This window comes from Heptranchias perlo, chromosome 14 (genome assembly GCF_035084215.1).
Source record: "Heptranchias perlo isolate sHepPer1 chromosome 14, sHepPer1.hap1, whole genome shotgun sequence".
NCBI lineage: Eukaryota > Metazoa > Chordata > Chondrichthyes > Hexanchiformes > Hexanchidae > Heptranchias > Heptranchias perlo.
In genome coordinates this window covers 21,796,646-21,817,487 of record NC_090338.1, presented here as the reverse complement: position 1 = coordinate 21,817,487, position 20,842 = coordinate 21,796,646, and the positions used below count along the sequence as shown (strand labels likewise).

At 42.8% G+C, this 20,842-nt stretch overlaps 1 protein-coding gene across 1 annotated transcript in view; it reads right to left on the bottom strand.

The window, feature by feature from the left end:
• tenm2a (teneurin transmembrane protein 2a) overlaps positions 1 to 20,842 on the bottom strand; it is a 1,632,827-nt gene that overhangs the window by 559,393 nt on the left and 1,052,592 nt on the right. Inside the window, exon 7 of the mRNA XM_067996099.1 lies at positions 3,188 to 3,490. Within this exon, the coding sequence (XP_067852200.1) occupies positions 3,188 to 3,413 (226 nt within the window). The 5' untranslated portion in view covers positions 3,414 to 3,490. The remainder of the gene's footprint in view (positions 1 to 3,187; positions 3,491 to 20,842) is intronic.

The following is a 20,842-nucleotide window of genomic DNA, read 5'->3' as shown; positions in this document are numbered from 1 at the left end:
CTGCTTCTATGTGGGAGATGGAATGTTTTAAACTGTAGCAAAAGCAGATTTTAACGTTTGCTGTTAATGGAGGCTGCCACCGAGCATCAGGGTGTACCCGTTATGAAGCCCCCATCTCGAACTTGGTTACCGAACTAAAACAGACAGTGATGGCTAAATGTTTCCTCACAGGTGGGAAGGGGGGCAAATAGCAATGGATTACTCAGCCTGAGTCTTGACCTTCCACTTCCTGAGAGCAAGGGACGCCGCATGAGCTTTCTGTGAGAAACTAGTCTCTGTCACGAGGGGATGAAGGAGAGGGAATATATACTTTATTATTAAATAGTAGGAAAAAAAATGAAAATTAACCTGTCATGGACAAAATATTTTAAAAACGATTCTCACTGCAGAAATTCATACAAACATCAGCAAAGAATAGGAAATACCATTCGGTCCATAAACCGTTCCCTATCCAGACATAGTGTAGCTACATACACCATCGATTTGACTCCCACCATCCCCTAGTTATGCAATCTCCAAGGAAAGGCAAAAAAAAGTGGCCAATTTAGGAAAAACTCAGGGGAAATTTCTCTCCAACCCCCTAAGGCAATTAAGCAAGCTGCAGGAAACCACAGTCACTCATGAATCTTACTATTTCTAACTACCCTGCAACTTATCTTTTATAACTTGATATGTCCTCATATTTTATTTAACATGGCTCTCAAACACAAGATTGTAATGAGGCTTTCCGGTATTGCTGCTTCCCAGATCCAAAGCAAAAACGTAAGAAATAAAACACCCACAAGCAATTAGACATTGATCGTCATAATACACACGAACACAAACAAATAAATAAAACTAACATACTTGACATTCAGTCCCTTCTGGGCACCAACAGTGGTAGCTAAGAAACATGGAGGCACTCAAGTTTATATCTTGTATGACAGTTTGGGTTTTTATCCAACATTTTTGCCTTGTGCTTATGACTAAAAGGCAGTTTTGTAAGCAGACTCAATCTCTCTGAACTGAAATTGCACTTAACAGCATGACTCTAAAACAGCACACAATACTTAAAACGCAGAACAAAAATAAAAATCATTCCACCCTTTTTGGAACATGTTTTTTTTACAGCATATTTAAAAACAACACTACTTTTGAATGAGCCATGTTAGTCTTTTGCTGAACCTTTAAGATGCAATGTTGCATGTAGATGATGTGAATTCCAGTTTACCCGTGCAGTTCAGATCTCTCGCCAGAACCAAAGTTCAGCAGCCGGAGCTATGTTTTATGCCATGAGATGTAGTTTGTGTAATAGCCATTCCTTTGAAGTAAACTGACAGACATAGTTAACAGATCTTGTATCTTGTGAGCGGAGGTGTTTAATGTTTGGGTATTGCCAGTTCATCCACACATTTCCCTTAATGGCTCAGCATTCAGGACGATTAGAATTATCTATTCCACTGCCTCTCAATCTGAACAGCTTAAAATTTCAAATAAACTGCTTTAGCCGCCAAGCAATTTTTGACTTAATTTGTTTTGTGAACAATGGCATTGAAAGAACAAAGAAATTCCATTTCGACCTTTCCTGTTGAATATGATGACTAGGTCTAATTGCTTGAAGCTAGTCACATGTTCACCATATATCAACTTTTCCACAGAACTGTAGGATTATCATACAGACCTCCCAGAGACACAGCTGGCTGAAGCCATTTAAAATATGGATTTACCCTATCTGAAATCATATAAAATAAATATAGAATTCTCCCTTTTTGTTATGGTATAATGTTCAAATTATGCTGAAGTTTTATTTGGGTGAAATGAGCTAAGTGTAGCCCCTCCATTCAAGCTCTTCATAGAACCAAGTAAAGGGAGGGGGCATGAATATATGCAGTAGTTTTTATTTTCAACATCTTCCTGTACTGTTTGGGATAAGTTCACAAGGACCGCCCCACACAAGGTTAATTTGTCCCATTACAAACCTAGTTTCTGCAACTTCACCTATTCTGCCTGGTAAAAGAACTGCAAACATAGGCTTGTCATTATTTTCTTATCCTTAATAGAATTTTAATAATTGATGCTTTGCTTCCAATCACCCTTTCCAATGGCTTTCTTCATTTTTTACTTAGGAAGGCAATAGAGTCTAATGGGAATGACAGCAGTTTGCTCAAACAGCTTCTGAACTACTCTCATATTGTTTCCAGACCACTTTGAGAGCTCGCTCTTAATGCAGCATTAGGTGCGCCATTCAAATACTTAATATTACCTCAATAATTCCGCAGAACATTACTAAAATCTAGGGATGCAGCTTTTTAATCAGAAAGTGTTTTAGAAAAATTGGGCAACTGAAACAATGAAACACATGTTATGAAGTGAAAAGGATTGCACCTGGTGTTTGGTGAGCTTGAGGGGCTGTTTTAGAGAAAATGAAAAAATAACAGATAGTATTCTCCAGATTCTAAGAGCTATCATCTGTCCAGATCAACTGTCCACAATGGTTATCTCAAGAAACCATACTGCATTCACTCAGGTGGTTCAAGATTTACACTACATTCAATGGGAAGGGGCTGGCCGGTTTTGTTCATCTTTTCCTCAAAGAGGTGGGACTGGTGGAATGACATCCTCAGCAAAATTATTCAACCACTTCCAACTTACTTGCAGCCAATGGAAAGTAAGCCTGCACGATGAAGGCATACTTACTAGACAAACATAAGAGTCGGGTCAAATGCTGGTTTCCTAATGCTAATTGATCGCTGGGCAATGTCCTGACATCCCTCTGACACAGCGGCAGAGTGCTGCTATGAAATTCCTGGTCCTCTATGGGGCAGACAGCCCAGCGAGCACTGTAAATGGCATGGGTCCCCTTTATGTAAATAAGTCCTCATCCAGAAATTGGGACTGGTCAACACTGGGGTAGACTGGCAGCTGGAAATCCCACCCCACCGCACTTCTGCCAATGGAACAGGATTTGAGGAATTTTAGTGCCCTTTATGTTCTCATCCCCGATGGTCCACATTTCCTTTGAAAGTAATATATATTTTGAAAATAACATAAATTTCCCTTACAGATAGATCTTCATTAAATTTCAGTCTGGGTTTGAGATGAATCAGGGATGTGGGATGAGCTTTGGAGAATTGCAAGAGACTAGACATGTCTCTGATATTTAATTTTTCTTAAATTACAAGACAAAAAAATACTCAATCACCTTTACCTTGCCTAGAGAATTCATCTGATTCTCTGTGGACCAATTCCGTAACACGAGTCCCATAATGTAGTCTGGCATCGTGATCATATGCTTTCAGGGTTTCACTTGAGCTGTAGGATTTCTGTGTAGGCACCCTGCACTCTTCGCTGTCCAGTGAGGAGCTTGTGTATCGACACTCCTTCACACACCTGCCTCGTGTCAAGGAGCGGTGTCTGCGGTCTTTGACATCCATACTTCACAAGAGAATTGTCCAAAGGTTGTTACCAAACCTTACTCTCGTGCTTTAGAAGATTTTCAGCTCACAGAAACCTGAAAAAAAAAACAAGGATAGCCTTGAGTCAACACACCCAACTAGATGTCTAGTTCGGGAAAAAGAAAATTATTATACACAGTGCACACTGGCTACGAGCAGACAATTTATTAATGTCTGGGACTATACATCGCGCAGCTGTGTCTGAACCTCGATATGTTAACACCAGACGAATGACAATTCTTTGCTGTTAGGCATCCATCTTGGTGTCAGAGACTGTGTAAGTGTCCCCATTGTAACAGAGGAGTTGATATTTGAGAGCAGGATGAGCTGTGCTGGTGGTGAGAATGTAGTGTTTATTTCCCTAGCTTCTCAGTTGGGCTATAGCAGCTGAATAAAGGTGGTAGGTCTCCTGATCTCCTAGCAGACATTTCCCTTTGAACTTACAGTGGGTCGTGAGAAGTCAGGTCCCTCTCAACATCTTAAAATAACAGTGTGCACTAGATCAATTGAGGAAAGACATCATGGATGTGGGCAGGAGAGGCATGTACAGTAAATTGGTAGGAGAATATTATAAAACACACCTTCATTGGTAGCGCTTTTCAGATTGAAAGTGATGCCCGGGGTGGTAACTGGCTGGTGCATTTCTACTAAATCCGAAAAATACATTTAACTGGGAAAGTTTTACTAAACTGAGCCAGTTCAAGAAGCAGGAGACTTTAACAAGTTGCATACCGAAAAATGATTTTTAAAAAATCACCTTTTCTACTTTTATGTTCTGCTGTATCTGACCTTTTACTCAATCAGAACATCAAAGTGACAGGTGGTAATAACTGTGAGCAGTACAAAGCAGGCTCTCACCAGTAATTCACCATGCGATGAGTTCTCATTCTGAGTCAGGCCATGGGGGAAGATATGGTTCCAGATAGTGGAAGCTGCTCTGCCCTCTCTACACTGGGAGAACGTCAGAAGACAATTCAACATGCACCATTCTTGTGCAACTTGCTAACTTTACAGAACCCCATTGGCAGAGATCTCAGACAGTTTGCCTGGCAATCCTCTCTGCTGGAGAATGATATTAGGAAGGAAGGGGACGGAAGCAATAATTGGGCGAAAAGAAAATTTTAATAATTAGAAAATTTGCCGACACTCCGCTGATTGGAATTAATCTGGAACAGGAGGTGCATCAGGAGTTAAATCAGGTTCTTTACATCAGACTGATCCAAATATTCTTAAATCAGAGTTAATTTCAATCTAGCATGGTGAATTCCTTATTGGCTCCAATTAAAATACTCAAAGCTTTTTCCTGCCACTGTAAAGGGATCGTGAGTGAAGTTGTTTTCAATTTAGAACATTTGAAAGTACATTTAGCAGAACACCCTTACAATTAATGAATGACTTATGAAAGTTCTGTTTTGTTCCTTTTTGCTCTGGATATGAACAAAAACACAGAATCCTCAGTGACTGCATGTTAAACATGATGGCATCACACAAGTGCTGTCCCTTCACTCCTCCTGTTGGGATATTCAAAATGGCAGAGCCACGTCCAGATAAGATGAGGACCTCGTTTTTTATTTACATTGTACAAATGTAGTAGTTGCTGTTCTAAGAATGAATTATCATTGAAATTTGTTTCCTAATCAGTCTGAGAGTGATTTCAGTGCACTGTTTATGAAAGCTTGCTCCTTTAAATTAAGCTTATTTGAAAGTGATTAGATTTGTTGTGATGTACAACCTCTGTAAAAAGGAACAAATTTACACTTACAAAATAGGCTACAAATCAAAGGGAATGAAACACTGCAAAAGAATGTCCAATCACTTATTATCCCCCATAAATACCACAAGAGCTGAGGAGGATATAGGGAGACAGACACAAATAGGGAGAGACCGAAGATAAGCAGGGGATAAAAATTGTGTGTGAGAGAAAGAGAGAGAAAAAGAGAGAGACAAACAGTTTCACAGCTTGAAGCAAACAGCAATGACTGACGCTCAGGCTTGTGACTGTCGTAAAGGTTACAGATCCTGGACTGATGGATTAGCAGATTCTGCCAGAGGCAGCAAGTCCCAATCATTCACTTCAGTCACTATTTGCTTTAGACTCCAGTTGCAGCTCAGCCAAACAAGGCTTGTAAAAGGAAAGAATACCTCATATAATCCCCCACTGCTCCCCCTCACTTCAAACCATGGAAACAAATGGAGATCTACATTTAAAAAAAACATTTATGGAATTGCACATTAAAAGAAACTCATTTAAATTGGAATCGGAGAAAAATTGAGTCATGTTGCAGAATATGTCATTCTCTTTCTTCCAATTTGTCACTTTGAAAGACTGCAGTTATCCAGGTTTAAAATTCATGGAATTCTAACAGTCACATGCTCTCACGAGACTGTGATCTCTGAAATATTACAGGAGCTCCTGGCTGTCAAAGATTATACAAGTCGGGTGCTCAAGGGCACCTGAGGACCCAGAGAAGGTTACGTTAAAACTGAGTAGAAGCCAAGGCTCCCTATGGGAATGACAGCTTCAACAGCCTTTTGCCAGACCCCTATGACTGCCAGCAGAACTGTGGTATTTATTCATTTTGCATGCATGCCCTTGAAACAGAGGTCAAATTAGGGAGGCTGCACTACAGTCAGGTTAGACACCAAAGCCACGGAAAGATCCATGTTCAGGAATTATTCACAAACCAGCAGGACCTATCACAATGAAACGTACATGTTGCACTTCTAATTTTATTGCCTGTTAAAATGCAAAAGTTAGGATTTTAATTTGCGCCACCGTACCAAATACCACACATTGAATACTGTGGGGTCAGGCATGAGGAAGACCTGAATGGCAGCATTGGTTCACTTCTGAGGTAAATGTGAATCCAGTTCCCCTCTGCTGGCTGTGAAGGTCCTCACTAAGGTGAGTTTGGGCAGTCTCACTGGTTAGTTTGAGTGAACTGCACAAAACTACACATAATTCAGCACTAATTGTTGCTAAATGGACATCGTCATCGAGAAAAACTGCATGCATTGGTGCAACCATTAGGGGGATGCAGATGGAATGCATCAATTCCCCCATCCTGAATTTTGTTTGCCATGAGTTCTGGCTCCGTTCTTTCACATCCCAGAATTGCTATTCCCTCCAACTCTACATATGTGACTGTGCCTCTGGTCACAGGGATGGCTGTTGTGGGCTGGAGATAATTAAACCACATCTTTTGGAAATCTAGTTTCAGCATCACACACTTCCTGGTTCGGTAAGGTGCAAACTAGATGCATGGTGAAGATTTTTTTGCATTGAAAGAAGAAAAGAAAGACTTGCATTTATATAGTGCATTTCACAACATCAGGCCATCCCAAAGTGCTTTACAGCCAATGAAGTACTTTTGAAGTGTAATCACTGTTGTAATATAGGAAATGCAGCAGCCAATTTGCACACAGCAAGCTCCCACAAACAGCAATGAAATAAATGACCAGATCATCTATTTTAGGTGTTGGTTGAGGGATAAATGTTGGTTAGGATACTGGGTGCATTTTTTACATCCACCTGAGAGTGCAGATGTGGCCTCGGTTTAATGTCTCATCCGAAGGACTGCACCTCCAACAGTGCAGCACTCTCTCAGTACAGCACAGAAGTATCAGCCTAGATTATGTGCTCAAGTATCTGGAGTGGGGCTTGAACCCACACCTTCTGACTGAGGTGAGAATGCTACCATTGAGCCACGGCTGACACCCGATTGCCACAACAATAACCTCAGCCAACAGCTTCTATTGCATTAGTGTACCATGTTTTCATTTGTCACATCCTTTTGACCTCTCTAATTGAGACTAATCAATTATTGTTGGATCAGGGTCAGCTTTGTGCTGTGAACATGTCGCCACTGCCATTAGATTGTCCAGACTCATTTCACTTGAACCTCTTAAAGGCAGCAAGAGACTGGAAACTTTAATTCCATCAGATCCAGACCCACACCCCAGCTGATGAACTGCATCACCCAGGCCTGAATCAAAATCAATCAGAATTTAGAATATTGCTCTCTCTTATTCTCCTGGTGATTGAAGTACAGTATCATAGTTAATATTAAGGCACTTTTACTTCAGGTCAGCCACAGTTGATAGGCTAAAGTTGCTGATTAACCTTGTTGTGGCAGCGGCAGGGCCCCACTTTTTGGATCTTAGCTGCTACTGCCAGATTTGCTGGTTCTGCTTGGTGCCTGATGGAGAATCACGCCTGGTGGAAGTGTAGATGGGAAAGTGCAGCACTGGGAAGCAGGTGCTGTCCTGAAAACAGTGTTGAAATATTGAAGCTCCTTCATTCTGATAACGTTAATCAGCGAACACATGCCTCATCGTTTATTCTCGCGTCAAAAGTTAAATCAGTGACACTCATTGAAGCTCAGCTGATTAAGGCAGTGAATAGCTGATGCACACAGGCTGGTGATATCCTAGGTTTGATCAGCAGTCTCTGCTAATTTAGCTGATCTCAGCCAAGCATTACAATTTGCCTCAGCACCTGAATTAGGGAAAGGAAAATATTTGGCTAGGGTTGCCATTACTGATCTCTACCCAGCAATACCTGCTGTAATTATATGGACAGGATTGTGCTTGATTATGATGCCTCTTTGTGGTCAAATAGCCTGCCAATGCTCCCAATCCAGGCTCACACACTGTGGTCACTTAGAGTTAATGTACCCTAGTAACAAGCTGTTGCCTTCATGAAGGGAGAGGACAAAATTGGTGGGGAAAAAAGATGGAAAAAGTGAAGTCGATTAAAAAGTTAACAGGTAAGAATACTCCTGCTCACTCCGAACATCAACAGAGGCCTTTACTTTGGTCAAAGTGTAACAGTAAAGTCAACTTTTTGTATGTTAATGGGGAAAGAAATGTAAGTAACTGGAAGTTCTATTTATTTAAAAATTGCATGTCAGATTACATTAGGAAGGAAAAAGATTGATTTTAATTGGGCCAGACTGTGATACCTTCCTCCACACCTTTAGTTCCCACTCCACACACATTCGTACTCAATCAGGGAAGCAGGGTATATATTCTGGTAGTAGGGTACTCATGGGTGGAACAATGAGGACAACGGGAGAAACGCTGAGGGGCAGAAATAGAAGGGATGGGCTACAGAGACTGGCAGAGACCGTGGTCAGGGCTGCAATTATTCAACACTGTTATTGAAGGGATTTAATTAAAACCCTCTGGGGGATATAATTAATTTCACACTGGCTGTATTTAAAGGAGAAAATTTACTCAACAGAAGATGAATTGAACTCCAATCTGCCTTAGTAAAACATAATGTAACATCTTTTGCTGTGTCGAACATCGAAGATTGACCTGTATGGCTTTAGGGAGGTGACATAACTGATGGGGACTGCTGCATACTTATTAGTACTGACTTCTTGAGGACCTCTCAAATGACATCCAGGTTGTACCTAGGCAACAATATATGAGAGTGGGCCTCTTCCTTCAGATCTCCGGTGCAATTAGACCCAAAATGGCAGATCTTCAGGGAAAGACACAGATGAATGAAATTCTTCTTGGGAAGGGGAAAGAACGGGAACACTATCTATGCTATTCCTTCTCTTTAGTTAATGATACAACTGAGATATAGACATTCAATTAATCTTAAATTAAGCTTAATTTTAAATACACATTCTGTAAGATCTTTTAAATAAAAAAAATTAAATGACAAGATAATTACTTTAAAAACGGATACAGGGCCTCCATTTAGAGTACTTGAGAGTACTGGTGTTTGAGGTCCACCAATGCTGAAGAAGTTGCTTGAAGGAAATGTAGAGCAAAGGGGAATTGGGAAGGGAATGGCAAGGGCTTGAGAAGTGACTTTTTAAAATTTATCTCTTTTTGTAATCATCTTGGAAAAGGCACATCAAAAATCGTTCAATAAATATCAAGGTAATAGAACCCTTTTTTTTAACCTTTTCAACTGAATGTTCATAACATTTCCATTTATAAAAACATCCTTCTGCATCTGAGATCATGATCAATCACCATCCAAAATGGGCATCGCAATGGTTCAGAGGACAGTGGACCATGTGGTGTGACACTGGGCCTGATTTTAACACGTCCTGACCGGCACAACTGGAGATATAAGACAGATAAAATGGTGGTACAATACTTATCGCCCTGTTCGTGCGTCCATTGCAGCCGCCGCCATTTTGGATGGGGCCTTCACCTGGGCGGCCGAAATGCCTGCCTGTTTCAGGCAGAAGGTCACTTTTAATATGCAAATCGGGGTCCAATGTACAGATTGCTATTTTAGGAAAGAACTGTGCCGTGCGCTCACTGATCAGTTCTACAGGTGGTGGAGCTGAAGAGGTACAGCAAAAGTTTGAAATTGTTTTTTGTGAGGCACTTCTGCTCCTCCAGGCCCCACAAAATTAATCTGGGCCATGCCCGATTTGGCGCCCCGCAGCTTGCCAGTTCAATGTGAATGAGGCCAGGGCCTCAAAATCATGATCACCGCTGGGACGAGCAGCTGGCCGGCCGACTCGCTCCGCCGGCCAGCCGTCCAAAAATCAAAATGAACCCTACTGACCAGGAAGGTTCTAAATTTTGTATTTGATCTATGCTGAATTAACTGATCTCAGCTGGGGCTACGGGAAAGGCACTATAATTAGTCTCATTGTTGCTGGGTTGATCACTAGCGTGTGACTGTTGGTCTGAAGGTCCATGTATGGTCATTGGGTGGCAGGATCAGATTTAGTTGTGTAAGGGTTGCTGTCTTCACAACTGTACAGAACACCTGTTTATTCAACAGGGGACGAGGTATTTTCTGTACACTGTATAGAGGCCAGTTTATTTGGAGTGCACTGCCTGAAAGGATGGTGGAAGCAGATTCAATAGTAACTTTCAAAAGTGAATTGGATATATAATTAGAAGGAAAGATTTGCAGGACTATGGAGAAAGATCAGGGGAAATGGGACTTATTCAATAGCTCTTTCTAAAAGCTGGCACAGGCACGATGGGCCGAACGGCCTCCTTCTGTGCTGTAAGATTCTAAGATTTGTCAAGGTAAGGGTTATTGTGTGACTGTACGGAATTCATGTTTATCTAGCAAGCTGAGGGCTCCTCACTGTGTAACCTTCTGGGTTTCCTTTTTATTCAACAGGGTAAGTGCTACTCTATCCATGCAGAGTTCCTGTTTATTTAGCAGGATAAAGTAACGATTCACTTGGATCCTCAATCTGCCACTGTTCATTGACTAAAATTCAAAAAGCCACCAAGCTTTAAATCAGGCTTTGTCGAACCCTGTTATTACTGGCCTCAAGTACACCAGGACAGTACATCATACTTCAAACTGACACGGCAAATGGCATGGACTTTTGTGTAAAACTGAGCTGGACCATGACAGCTTTGGAATAAGAAATAAATAAGTGAGAGTTCACACTAACGTCTTCCCCTACACATACCACAAGTAGTAATTATCACATCCAAATGAAAATCCACGACCAGCCAAAGATGCATTTGGTTTTGGGAGTCGAGTATGTCAAATTGGATGCCGCCCAGTCCCAACTGCCAGTGTTGAGCCGTTCCACTCATCTGCAGCCACTGTAAATTCCCTTCTCATTTTGTCAGAGGTACGAATGCTAAGTGTTTAATATTTCTCAGTGTTCTAGAGACAAAAGATAAAAGCCTCGCGTGAACTGAGCAATGTAATGTGCGAACTGCAAAATTTATATTTCCATTCCTCTTTAATTAACAATCCTCTAGAATGTTAAATCTTTGTTGCATAGTCTGATCACTCGTTTGTTTAAGGGTCCCTCTAAAACTGCCACAGAGGACTTTTTGTCAGCCTTGCAGACACTGCCTGTCACACAGATGACAAGTTTATGCCATTCAGCAGCTGCACCTAATTGGCCCATCTCACTTCACTTTGAGCAGGAATCTTAAGAAACCTCAGGTTCTGCCTCTCTGTGAATTCTATCATTAGACTGGATTGTTTGGGCTGTTTACACCAGATCAATAAGATCTCGGAGCTAAACGTCCTCTTCCTCATTACATGTTTGTGACCTACTGGGACACAAGGTACCTATGGCATGGACACGAGAAAGATTTGCGGAAGACCAAATTTTACCGCAACATGCGCTTTGATACAAAAATGCTTCTTTGATTTTAAAATTCTCATCCTTGTTTTCAAATCCCTTCATATCCTCGCCCCCCTCCCTATCTCTGTAACCTCCTCCAGCCCAACAACCCTCCAAGATCTCTGTGCTCCTCCAATTCTGACCTCTTGCGCATCCCCAATTTTCATCACTCCACCATTGGCGGCCGTGCTTCAGCTGCCTAGGCCCCGAGCTATGGAATTCCCTCCCTAAACCACTCCGCCTCCCTATCTCTCTCCTCCTTTAAGATGTTCCTTAAAACCTACCTCTTTGACCAAGCTTTTGGTCACCTGTCTTAATATCTCCTTATATGGCTCGGTGTCAAATTTTGTCTGATAACGCTCCTGTAGTGCACCTTGGGACGTCGGCCCAGACTTCATTGGAGGATAGAATGCCTCTGAAGATTGTTAGTGACAGTGTTTAATAGAGAAATTAAACTAACTTGAACTTGCAGAGTTAAGAGCAGCACAGGCCAACAATAGGGCACTGCCATTTTGTGGCATGGGTATGTGATTTCTGCTTTTTTGCTACACCCTCTCAGCCTATAAGATGAGCTGGTAAGTCTTTAACTCAATGATTTTAGCAGCACGTAATGCACAAAATGAGACAAAAATGGTGACATTGCTATTTCTAGAGGTTCAGACTTCATTTCCGGGGAGGATGGTCGTTATTTTCACCACAGTGACACCATGTACAAACAATAAGATGTTTTCTCAATACAGTGCATGGTTCACTAATGTCCTTTAGGGAAGGAAGCCTGCCGCCCTTACCCGGTCTGGCCTATATGTGACTCCAGACCCACAGCAATGTGGTTGATTCTTAATTGCCCTCTGAAATGGCCTAGCAAGCCACTCAGTTGTAAAATCTCGCTACGAAAAGTCATAATAAGAATAAAACCGGACGGACCACCCGGCATCGGACCACTAGGCACCGGACACGACAACGGCAAAACACCAAGCCCAGTCGACCCTGCAAGGTCCTCCTTACTAACATATGGGGACTTGTGCCAAAATTGGGAGAGCTGTCCCACAGACTAGTCAAGCAACAGCCTGACATAGCCATACTCACAGAATCATATCTTTCAGCCAACGTCCCAGACTCTTCCATCACCATCCCTGGGTATGTCCTGTCCCACCGGCAGGACAGACCCACCAGAGGTGGCGGTACAGTGATATACAGTCAGGAGGGAGTGGCCCTGGGAGTCCTCAACATTGACTCTGGAACCCATGAAATCTCATGGCATCAGGTCAATCATGGGCAAGGAAACCTCCTGCTGATTACCACCTACCGTCCTCCCTCAGCTGATGAATCAGTCCTGCTCCATGTTGAGCACCACTTGGAGGAAGCACTGAGGGTAGCAAGGCACAAAATGTACTCTGGGTGGGTGACTTCAATGTCCATCACCAAGAGTGGCTCGGTAGCACCACTACTGACCGAGCTGGCCGAGTCCTGAAGGACATAGCTGCCAGACTGGGCCTGCGGCAGGTGGTGAGCGAACCAACACGAGGGAAAAACTTACTTGACCTCGTCCTCACCAATCTACCTGTCGCAAATGCATCTGTCCATGACAGTATTGGTAGGAGTGACCACCGCACAGTCCTCGTGGAGATGAAATCCCGTCTTCGCACTGAGGACACCATCCAACGTGTTGTGTGGCACTACCACCATGCTAAATGGGATAGATTCAGAACAGATCTAGCAGCTCAAAACTGGGCATCCATGAGGCGCTGTGGGCCATCAGCAGCAGCAGAATTGTATTCCAGCACAATCTGTAATCTCATGGCCCGGCATATTCCTCACTCTACCATTACCAACAAGCCAGGGGATCAACCCTGGTTCAATGAGGAGTGTAGAAGAGCATGCCAGGAGCAGCACCAGGCATACCTAAAAATGAGGTGCCAACCTGGTGAAGCTACAACTCAGGACTACATGCATGCTAAACAGCAGAAGCAACATGCTACAGACAGAGCTAAGCGATTCCACAACCAACGGATCAGATCAAAGCTCTGCAGTCCTGCCACATCCAGTCGTGAATGGTGGTGGACAATTAAACAACTAACAGGAGGAGGAGGCTCTGCAAACATCCCCATTCTCAATGATGGCGGAGTCCAGCACGTGAGTGCAAAAGACAAGGCTGAAGCGTTTGCAACCATCTTCAGCCAGAAGTGCCGAGTGGATAATCCATCTCAGCCTCCTCCCGATATCCCCACCATCACGGAAGACAGTCTTCGGCCAATTCGATTCACTCCACGTGATATCAAGAAACGGCTGAGTGCACTGGATACAGCAAAGGCTATGGGCCATGACAACATCCCAGCTGTAGTGCTGAAGACTTGTGCTCCAGAACTAGCTGCGCCTCTAGCCAAGCTGTTCCAGTACAGCTACAACACTGGCATCCACCCGACAATGTGGAAAATTGCCCAGGTATGTCCTGTCCACAAAAAGCAGGACAAATCCAATCCGGCCAATTACCGCCCCATCAGTCTACTCTCAATCATCAGCAAAGTGATGGAAGGTGTCGTCGACAGTGCTATCAAGCGGCACTTACTCACCAATAACCTGCTCACCGATGCTCAGTTTGGGTTCCGCCAGGACCACTCGGCTCCAGACCTCATTACAGCCTTGGTCCAAACATGGACAAAAGAGCTGAATTCCAGAGGTGAGGTGAGAGTGACTGCCCTTGACATCAAGGCAGCATTTGACCGAGTGTGGCACCAAGGAGCCCTAGTAAAATTGAAGTCAATGGGAATCAGGGGGAAAACTCTCCAGTGGCTGGAGTCATACCTAGCACAAAGGAAGATGGTAGTGGTTGTTGGAGGCCAATCATCTCAGCCCCAGGGCATTGCTGCAGGAGTTCCTCAGGGCAGTGTCCTAGGCCCAACCATCTTCAGCTGCTTCATCAATGACCTTCCCTCCATCATAAGGTCAGAAATGGGGATGTTCGCTGATGACTGCACAGTGTTCAGTTCCATTCGCAACCCCTCAGATAATGAAGCAGTCCGAGCCTGCATGCAGCAAGACCTGGACAACATCCAGGCTTGGGCTGATAAGTGGCAAGTAACATTCGCGCCAGATAAGTGCCAGGCAATGACCATTTCCAACAAGAGAGAGTCTAACCACCTCCCCTTGACATTCAACGGCATTACCATCGCCGAATCCCCCACCATCAACATCCTGGGGGTCACCATTGACCAGAAACTTAACTGGACCAGCCATATAAATACTGTGGCTACGAGAGCAGGTCAGAGGCTCGGTATTCTGTGGCGAGTGACTCACCTCCTGACTCCCCAAAGCCTTTCCACCATCCACAGGAGTGTGATGGAATACTCTCCACTTGCCTGGATGAGTGCAGCTCCAACAACACTCAAGAAGCTCGACACCATCCAAGATAAAGCAGCCCGCTTGATTGGCACCCCATCCACCACCCTAAACATTCACTCCCTTCACCACCGGCGCACTGTGGCTGCAGTGTGCACCATCCACAGGATGCACTGCAGCAACTCGCCAAGGCTTCTTCGACAGCACCTCCCAAACCCGCGACCTCTACCACCAAGAAGGACAAGGGCAGCAGGCGCATGGGAACAACACCACTTGCACGTTCCCCTCCAAGTCACACACCATCCCGACTTGGAAATATATCGCCGTTCCTTCATCGTCGCTGGGTCAAAATCCTGGAACTCCCTTCCTAACAGCACTGTGGGAGAACCGTCACCACACGGACTGCAGCGGTTCAAGAAGGCGGCTCACCACCACCTTCTCGAGGGCAATTAGTGATGGGCAATAAATGCCGGCCTTGCCAGCGACGCCCACATCCCGTGAACGAATAAAAAAAAACGTTGACAAATGCAGAAATGCTTTCCCAAACATTTCACGAGTGACAGTGCCTATACAAAATGCATTAAATACTCACTGCTACAAAACTCTGTAAATGTCTACCATGCTGAAGGTACTATAATCTGGACTGACTGCTCTTTTCTAGTTTCTTGCAGGCTTTTGGGCTTATAAAATAGAATTGGTCAATCTCTTGAGGGTGTTTGAGTCACGGTAACAGACAATTACACCCCTGCTTCACCAAGTGAGTAATACTGAAGGTTTTGTATTCATCAGTGCCAACTCCTGCACAGATATTCAGTAAACTGGGCAAGCTGCAGAGGAGTCAGTACTTGACAATGTGACAAGCTCAGTTGGTGATGGAGTACGCTGATACTCCATTATTTGATGGCACAGCAGTTATTGAAATCGTACATCTCCTGTACAAGCCATATGTAAGAAAGAAAGAACTTGCATTCATATAGGGCCTTTCACGACCTCAGGACATTCCGAAGCGTTTTGCAGCCAATTAAGTACTTTTGAAGTGCAGTCACTGTGGTAATGTAAGAAACATGGCAACCAATCTACGCACAGCAAGGTCCCGCAAACAGCAATGGGATATTGACCAGATGATCTGTTTTTAGTGATGTCGGTTAAGGGATAAATCTTTGCTAGGACACTGGGGAGAACTCCCCCGTGTGTGAATTCCTGCACAATACAGCTCCTATACAAATATGACATTAGTATCATCTTTCAAGCAGGAATGGAAGACTCTCACTGAACTTTATACCACCCAGGTCATTGAGTCCTCTGCCATTTTGCAGACTGTTTACACAGAAATGCACACAACACATTGATGAGGTAACTGCCTCGGTACATAAAAAAGATATATAAATCCTTCTGCTTCGAACAGAATCAAATTTGCACAATGACTAAGGGCATAGAGGCCCACATGCTGCTGATTGTCAAGGTCAACATACAGTCACATAAGTAATAAGTCATTCTCAGGTGGCTGCTGAGTACATAGACCAATTTACATCACATTGACACCTGGCTGGGTAGCCTAAGGACAGGAAGAGATTTTGCTTGTGCCCGCCTACTGGGTCATAGAACTCCCTGCTGTCTGAGGCAGACTTTGCACTGCTGGGCTGTTGTGTCTTGTGTAGGAAAGCCGGGAGGGTGGGATTAATTTACCATCGACTTGTGCTGTCAACCAGCCAGGACTCCCGAAGTGCCCCATTATCTAAAGGCTGTCTTCGGGAGAAGCGACATGCTAAAAATACTGGCTGTGTAATGATTGTTAAATGAGAAGAATGCCTCCAAGGAAATCACAAATAAAATAACTCACTGCATGACTGGAAATAGCATACCTGAGATATTCTAAACCCATTTTAAAAAATCCACATTCCTATAATTTTTTTTTCACAAGGCACCTCACTTTTAGTTCATCAGTCTAATTAAACCACAACAGATTCTTGTCTATAAATAATTAGTCTAGAACTCCCCATAGATTTTTACAATTTTATTATTTTTTGATTAAGCAGGATATTAGGCTCATAATGGAATACTCGATTGTTTGGGTGTCAGTCAGGATTTATGACTTGGTTAGGTCACCGCTTAGTACGTCTCATCTACAGTTTAACAAACTGTCAATATATAACCGTGGCATGTTGATATTCAATTACACTGTGCCACACACAGGATAATGCAGGTTTGCCACCATGTTATCTGCACTATTGGGGAGGCAGTAGTCACAGGATACATACGGAGAAAGGGAGGGGAAGTGGAGAGGGGGCGCGAGTTGGAGAATCTGAGCGTGAGCCATCTCAGGCTACTTTTGCACACTTTCAAAAGAAGGTTTAATCATAAATTAGCATAATTTTTTCCCCAGTTTTTCTTGACAAAAATTCAATCAGAAATCTTCATATATAAAATCACTATAACATTTTATTGCACAATAGTTATGAGTAAACATATTCATTTAGATTGTACTGATTAAGAATTACTACTCAAAATATTAACCAGTCTTCTCTCTTTTCAGGTGTTGTTCGACCTGTTGTGCATTTCCAGCAATTTCTGGTTGAATATATTCTGGGACAATGCATCTTTATGGAGAGAGACAATTGCAACCACCAAAACTGTTTTTTTTCACTTCTGAAACATTGCTGATCTCCATCTCGACCTCACTCCCACTGCCACAGTAGCATTTATCCATGCATTTGTCACTTCCATTCTTGATTACTCCAATGTTCTCCTTGCCAACGTCCCAAGTTCTGCCCTTCACAAGATGCAACTCACCAAAGTTCCACCTTTTGTGTCCCATCCCCCTCTAAGTCCTGCTGTCCTATCATCCTCATCCTTATCCTTAAAATCCTTGTTCTCCCCTATAAGTCCCTCCATGGTCTTACCTCTCCTTACTTCTGGAATCTCTTTCAGCACTATTTCCTACATGGATCCTCCACAGTTATGGGGCTTCTTGTCCCAGCCTCATATTCTGAAACACAATCTCTAAACCCCTCCATCTTGCAACCTCTCCTCTCCTTCAAAAGCCGTCTCAAAACCTATGTCTTTGATCATACTTCAGAAATCACACCTAATTCTTCTCCCACAATTATTTTCGCTCCTGAAGCAGTTTGGGCCATTTCACTATGTTAATGAAGCAAGTTGTCGGTGTTATTATTTAATCTTCTCATATTGACCTGGTTTATCTCTTCTGAAGTGTGATCAGGGAACTTGTATTTATACATCTGTCAGTTAGCTTTTCAACCTATGAGTCACTTTTCACATGAAAAATCAGCTTTTTTTCACTGTATTAAAGGTTGTCAATGTGAACCAATCAGATCACTTAGAAGAAGAATTGCAGGCTGATAGAAGCAGTTATTTTCTCCAATTTTTGGTTGTGCACAAACTTAAGGCAGAAAAGTTTTAAGCACATGAGGGAAAAAGAAAAAGAAGGGTATGCTGATAGAGTTAGATGAAGAGGGGTGGGAGGAAGATCGTGTGAAGCATAAACGTTGGCATAGACCAGATGGGCCGGATGGCCTGTTTCTGTGCTTTAGATGCTGTGTAATCCTATGTAAGATGGCTGATGGTTTTTGAGAATCAGAGTTAAAGGTATTCATATTTAGCGTTTATTCCGCCATCGAGCTATATAAACTTCCAAGATACAGTTTTGGGACATGCCTAGCTGTCGTTTTACATGAAGACTTAGTTTCTTCAAGGTTACTTTCAGCCACTTTTTTTGAGATAAGGAGAAAGTCCTCTATTGTGAATGTATTTACTAGCTTTATTGAGCATTCTTTCACTTTACTGTGAGTTAACTTTAAGTTAAGTAAAATTCATCACCATTTGTATTGAAATATAGGGGGGAATTTTAACTTAATCCACCCAGCGGGAAACTGACGGGATCAGATTGGCCGCCTGTTTTACAGCCCTCCCCCCATTTTACTTTCCATTGACTTCAATGAGCAGCTGATCCAATTCCACGAATTTCCTGCCGGGCAGGTTAAGTTAAAATGACCTCCGTAGCAGAACAGAAATGGTGATGAGCTTTCCTTACATAGAATGTACAGCACAGAAACAGGCCATTCGATCCAACAGGTCCATGCTGTTGTTTATGCTCCACACAAGCCACCTCCTCCCTCCCTACTTCATCTAACCCAACACTTAAAACAAATTACACCGAGATTCCCATATTTAGGATTTTACTACTGTAACGTGTGATGCAGACCACTGGGATATCAGTCACGGTGCCCATTTACATTTTGTAACTCAGATGCTTTCAGTTTGTTTATACACAAACTGTTGAGAACACATTGTCACTGTGGAGTAACCAGAGAAAGAGCCCATACCACCTATTTTAGAGTGGTCAACATCCATGGGTATATATGAAGAGTGACATTAATAACAATAAGTATATACTGGCCAACCTCATACAGAAGGCAGTCAGACCAATGTATCTAAAAACACAAAATTCAGCTTCCCTCTATTTGTTCCTTGAAACCACATTTATATGCGCTTTATTTGTTTTAATTATTGCAGTATGATATGGAAAACAAAAATTTTTGCTTCAAAAGAGAAAAATAGGCTAGAAAATATATTGGTGATAATTGCAGACAAACACTTAACGTATTCTTCTATTTGTTATTTTAATATATGTTCTTATCCATTTATTTTGGCTTGAAGTCTGCACATTACTTTTATTTCCATATTTTAAATATCTCTAACCCTTCCAAAAAAAAATATTTTTGGCTTGAAAGGCTGAATTACATAAGGCTCCAAAACGCAGGAAACGGAGTGATTTCTGGGTGCATAGGTCATGTTAAAGGCTTGGAGAGCAGGATTGCTGTCTCTGTCCCTTTAATGTTGACCCAGGATTTCTGGCCTTTCCTGAGGGGGTGGAGCCCAGCCTTCAACTGAAAAGGTGCAGGCCAGAGGGAGACATTTAAATGAAAAGGTGTGGTCCCAGCCTCCTGCTTCATTTTGTGATTGCAACACGTGCTGCGAGCTCACATAAAATAGCATTACAGCCTGCTCCTAAACTCCTGTTGACTGGAGGGTCCTTGGGGACCCCAGGGCAAGGCTGAAAATGTTTAAGTAAGGTACCTCTTTCACTTTTAGGTCCCCTCACCAAAGTTTCAGCTTTAAACAGGGCATTCTGACAGTCCAGACCCGACTGCCAACGCTCGGCCCTGCCCAAGACAGGAAATACAGGCCTTTCCCTAGGCTGGACAGTAACAGCGTGCAAGTTTAATGCACAGATGGGGAGGGGTAGGGGCAGGAAAATTGGCCCTTTTAACGCTTCCCAGTCACTTCCCTGGTTAAAGTCATCAACATAATGTTTTTAACTCTGTGACTGACGGAATGTGTGTTATGGGGCAGACAGTACTATGACTGACAAGAGTGTGCATTATGGGGCAGATGGCATCAAGATGGTCCGTATATGCTAATGTGCAGATGGTATAAATTGGCACTATGTGTGTTATTGGGCAGATAGCACTGTGATTGACACAGTGTGTAGAATGGAGCAGACAAGAATCCAACTGAGGGCATTGTAACTGAGTGTGTATTATGCACCACCAGCAGCGAGTTCTGCAGCATACATTGCTAAGTATTATAAGCTGAATACTTATGCATCGAGTGAAAATTGCTGGAAATAAAGATTCCAGAGTAAATATAATTGCCAAGTTGTTCAAGTTTACAGCCGCGTTTTTCCCCTCGAATGGATGATTATTAATAAAACATATTATTATTGAAAAATGTTCACTGTGGATTCCGTCAGCTTTATGTGTAAAAAAAATTACATTTAAAAAAAAATAGCCTCAGTCCTGTCAATGAAATGCCGTTTTACAGTTCAATGATGCAACATCTTCACGCAAACAGCAGTCTGAAATTTCATACTGAGAAGAGTCCAATGAGACTGTGTTTTCTCAATTTTTATGTGATTTATTCATATTTTGCTTATTAAAGTAAAAATGTCAATGTTGG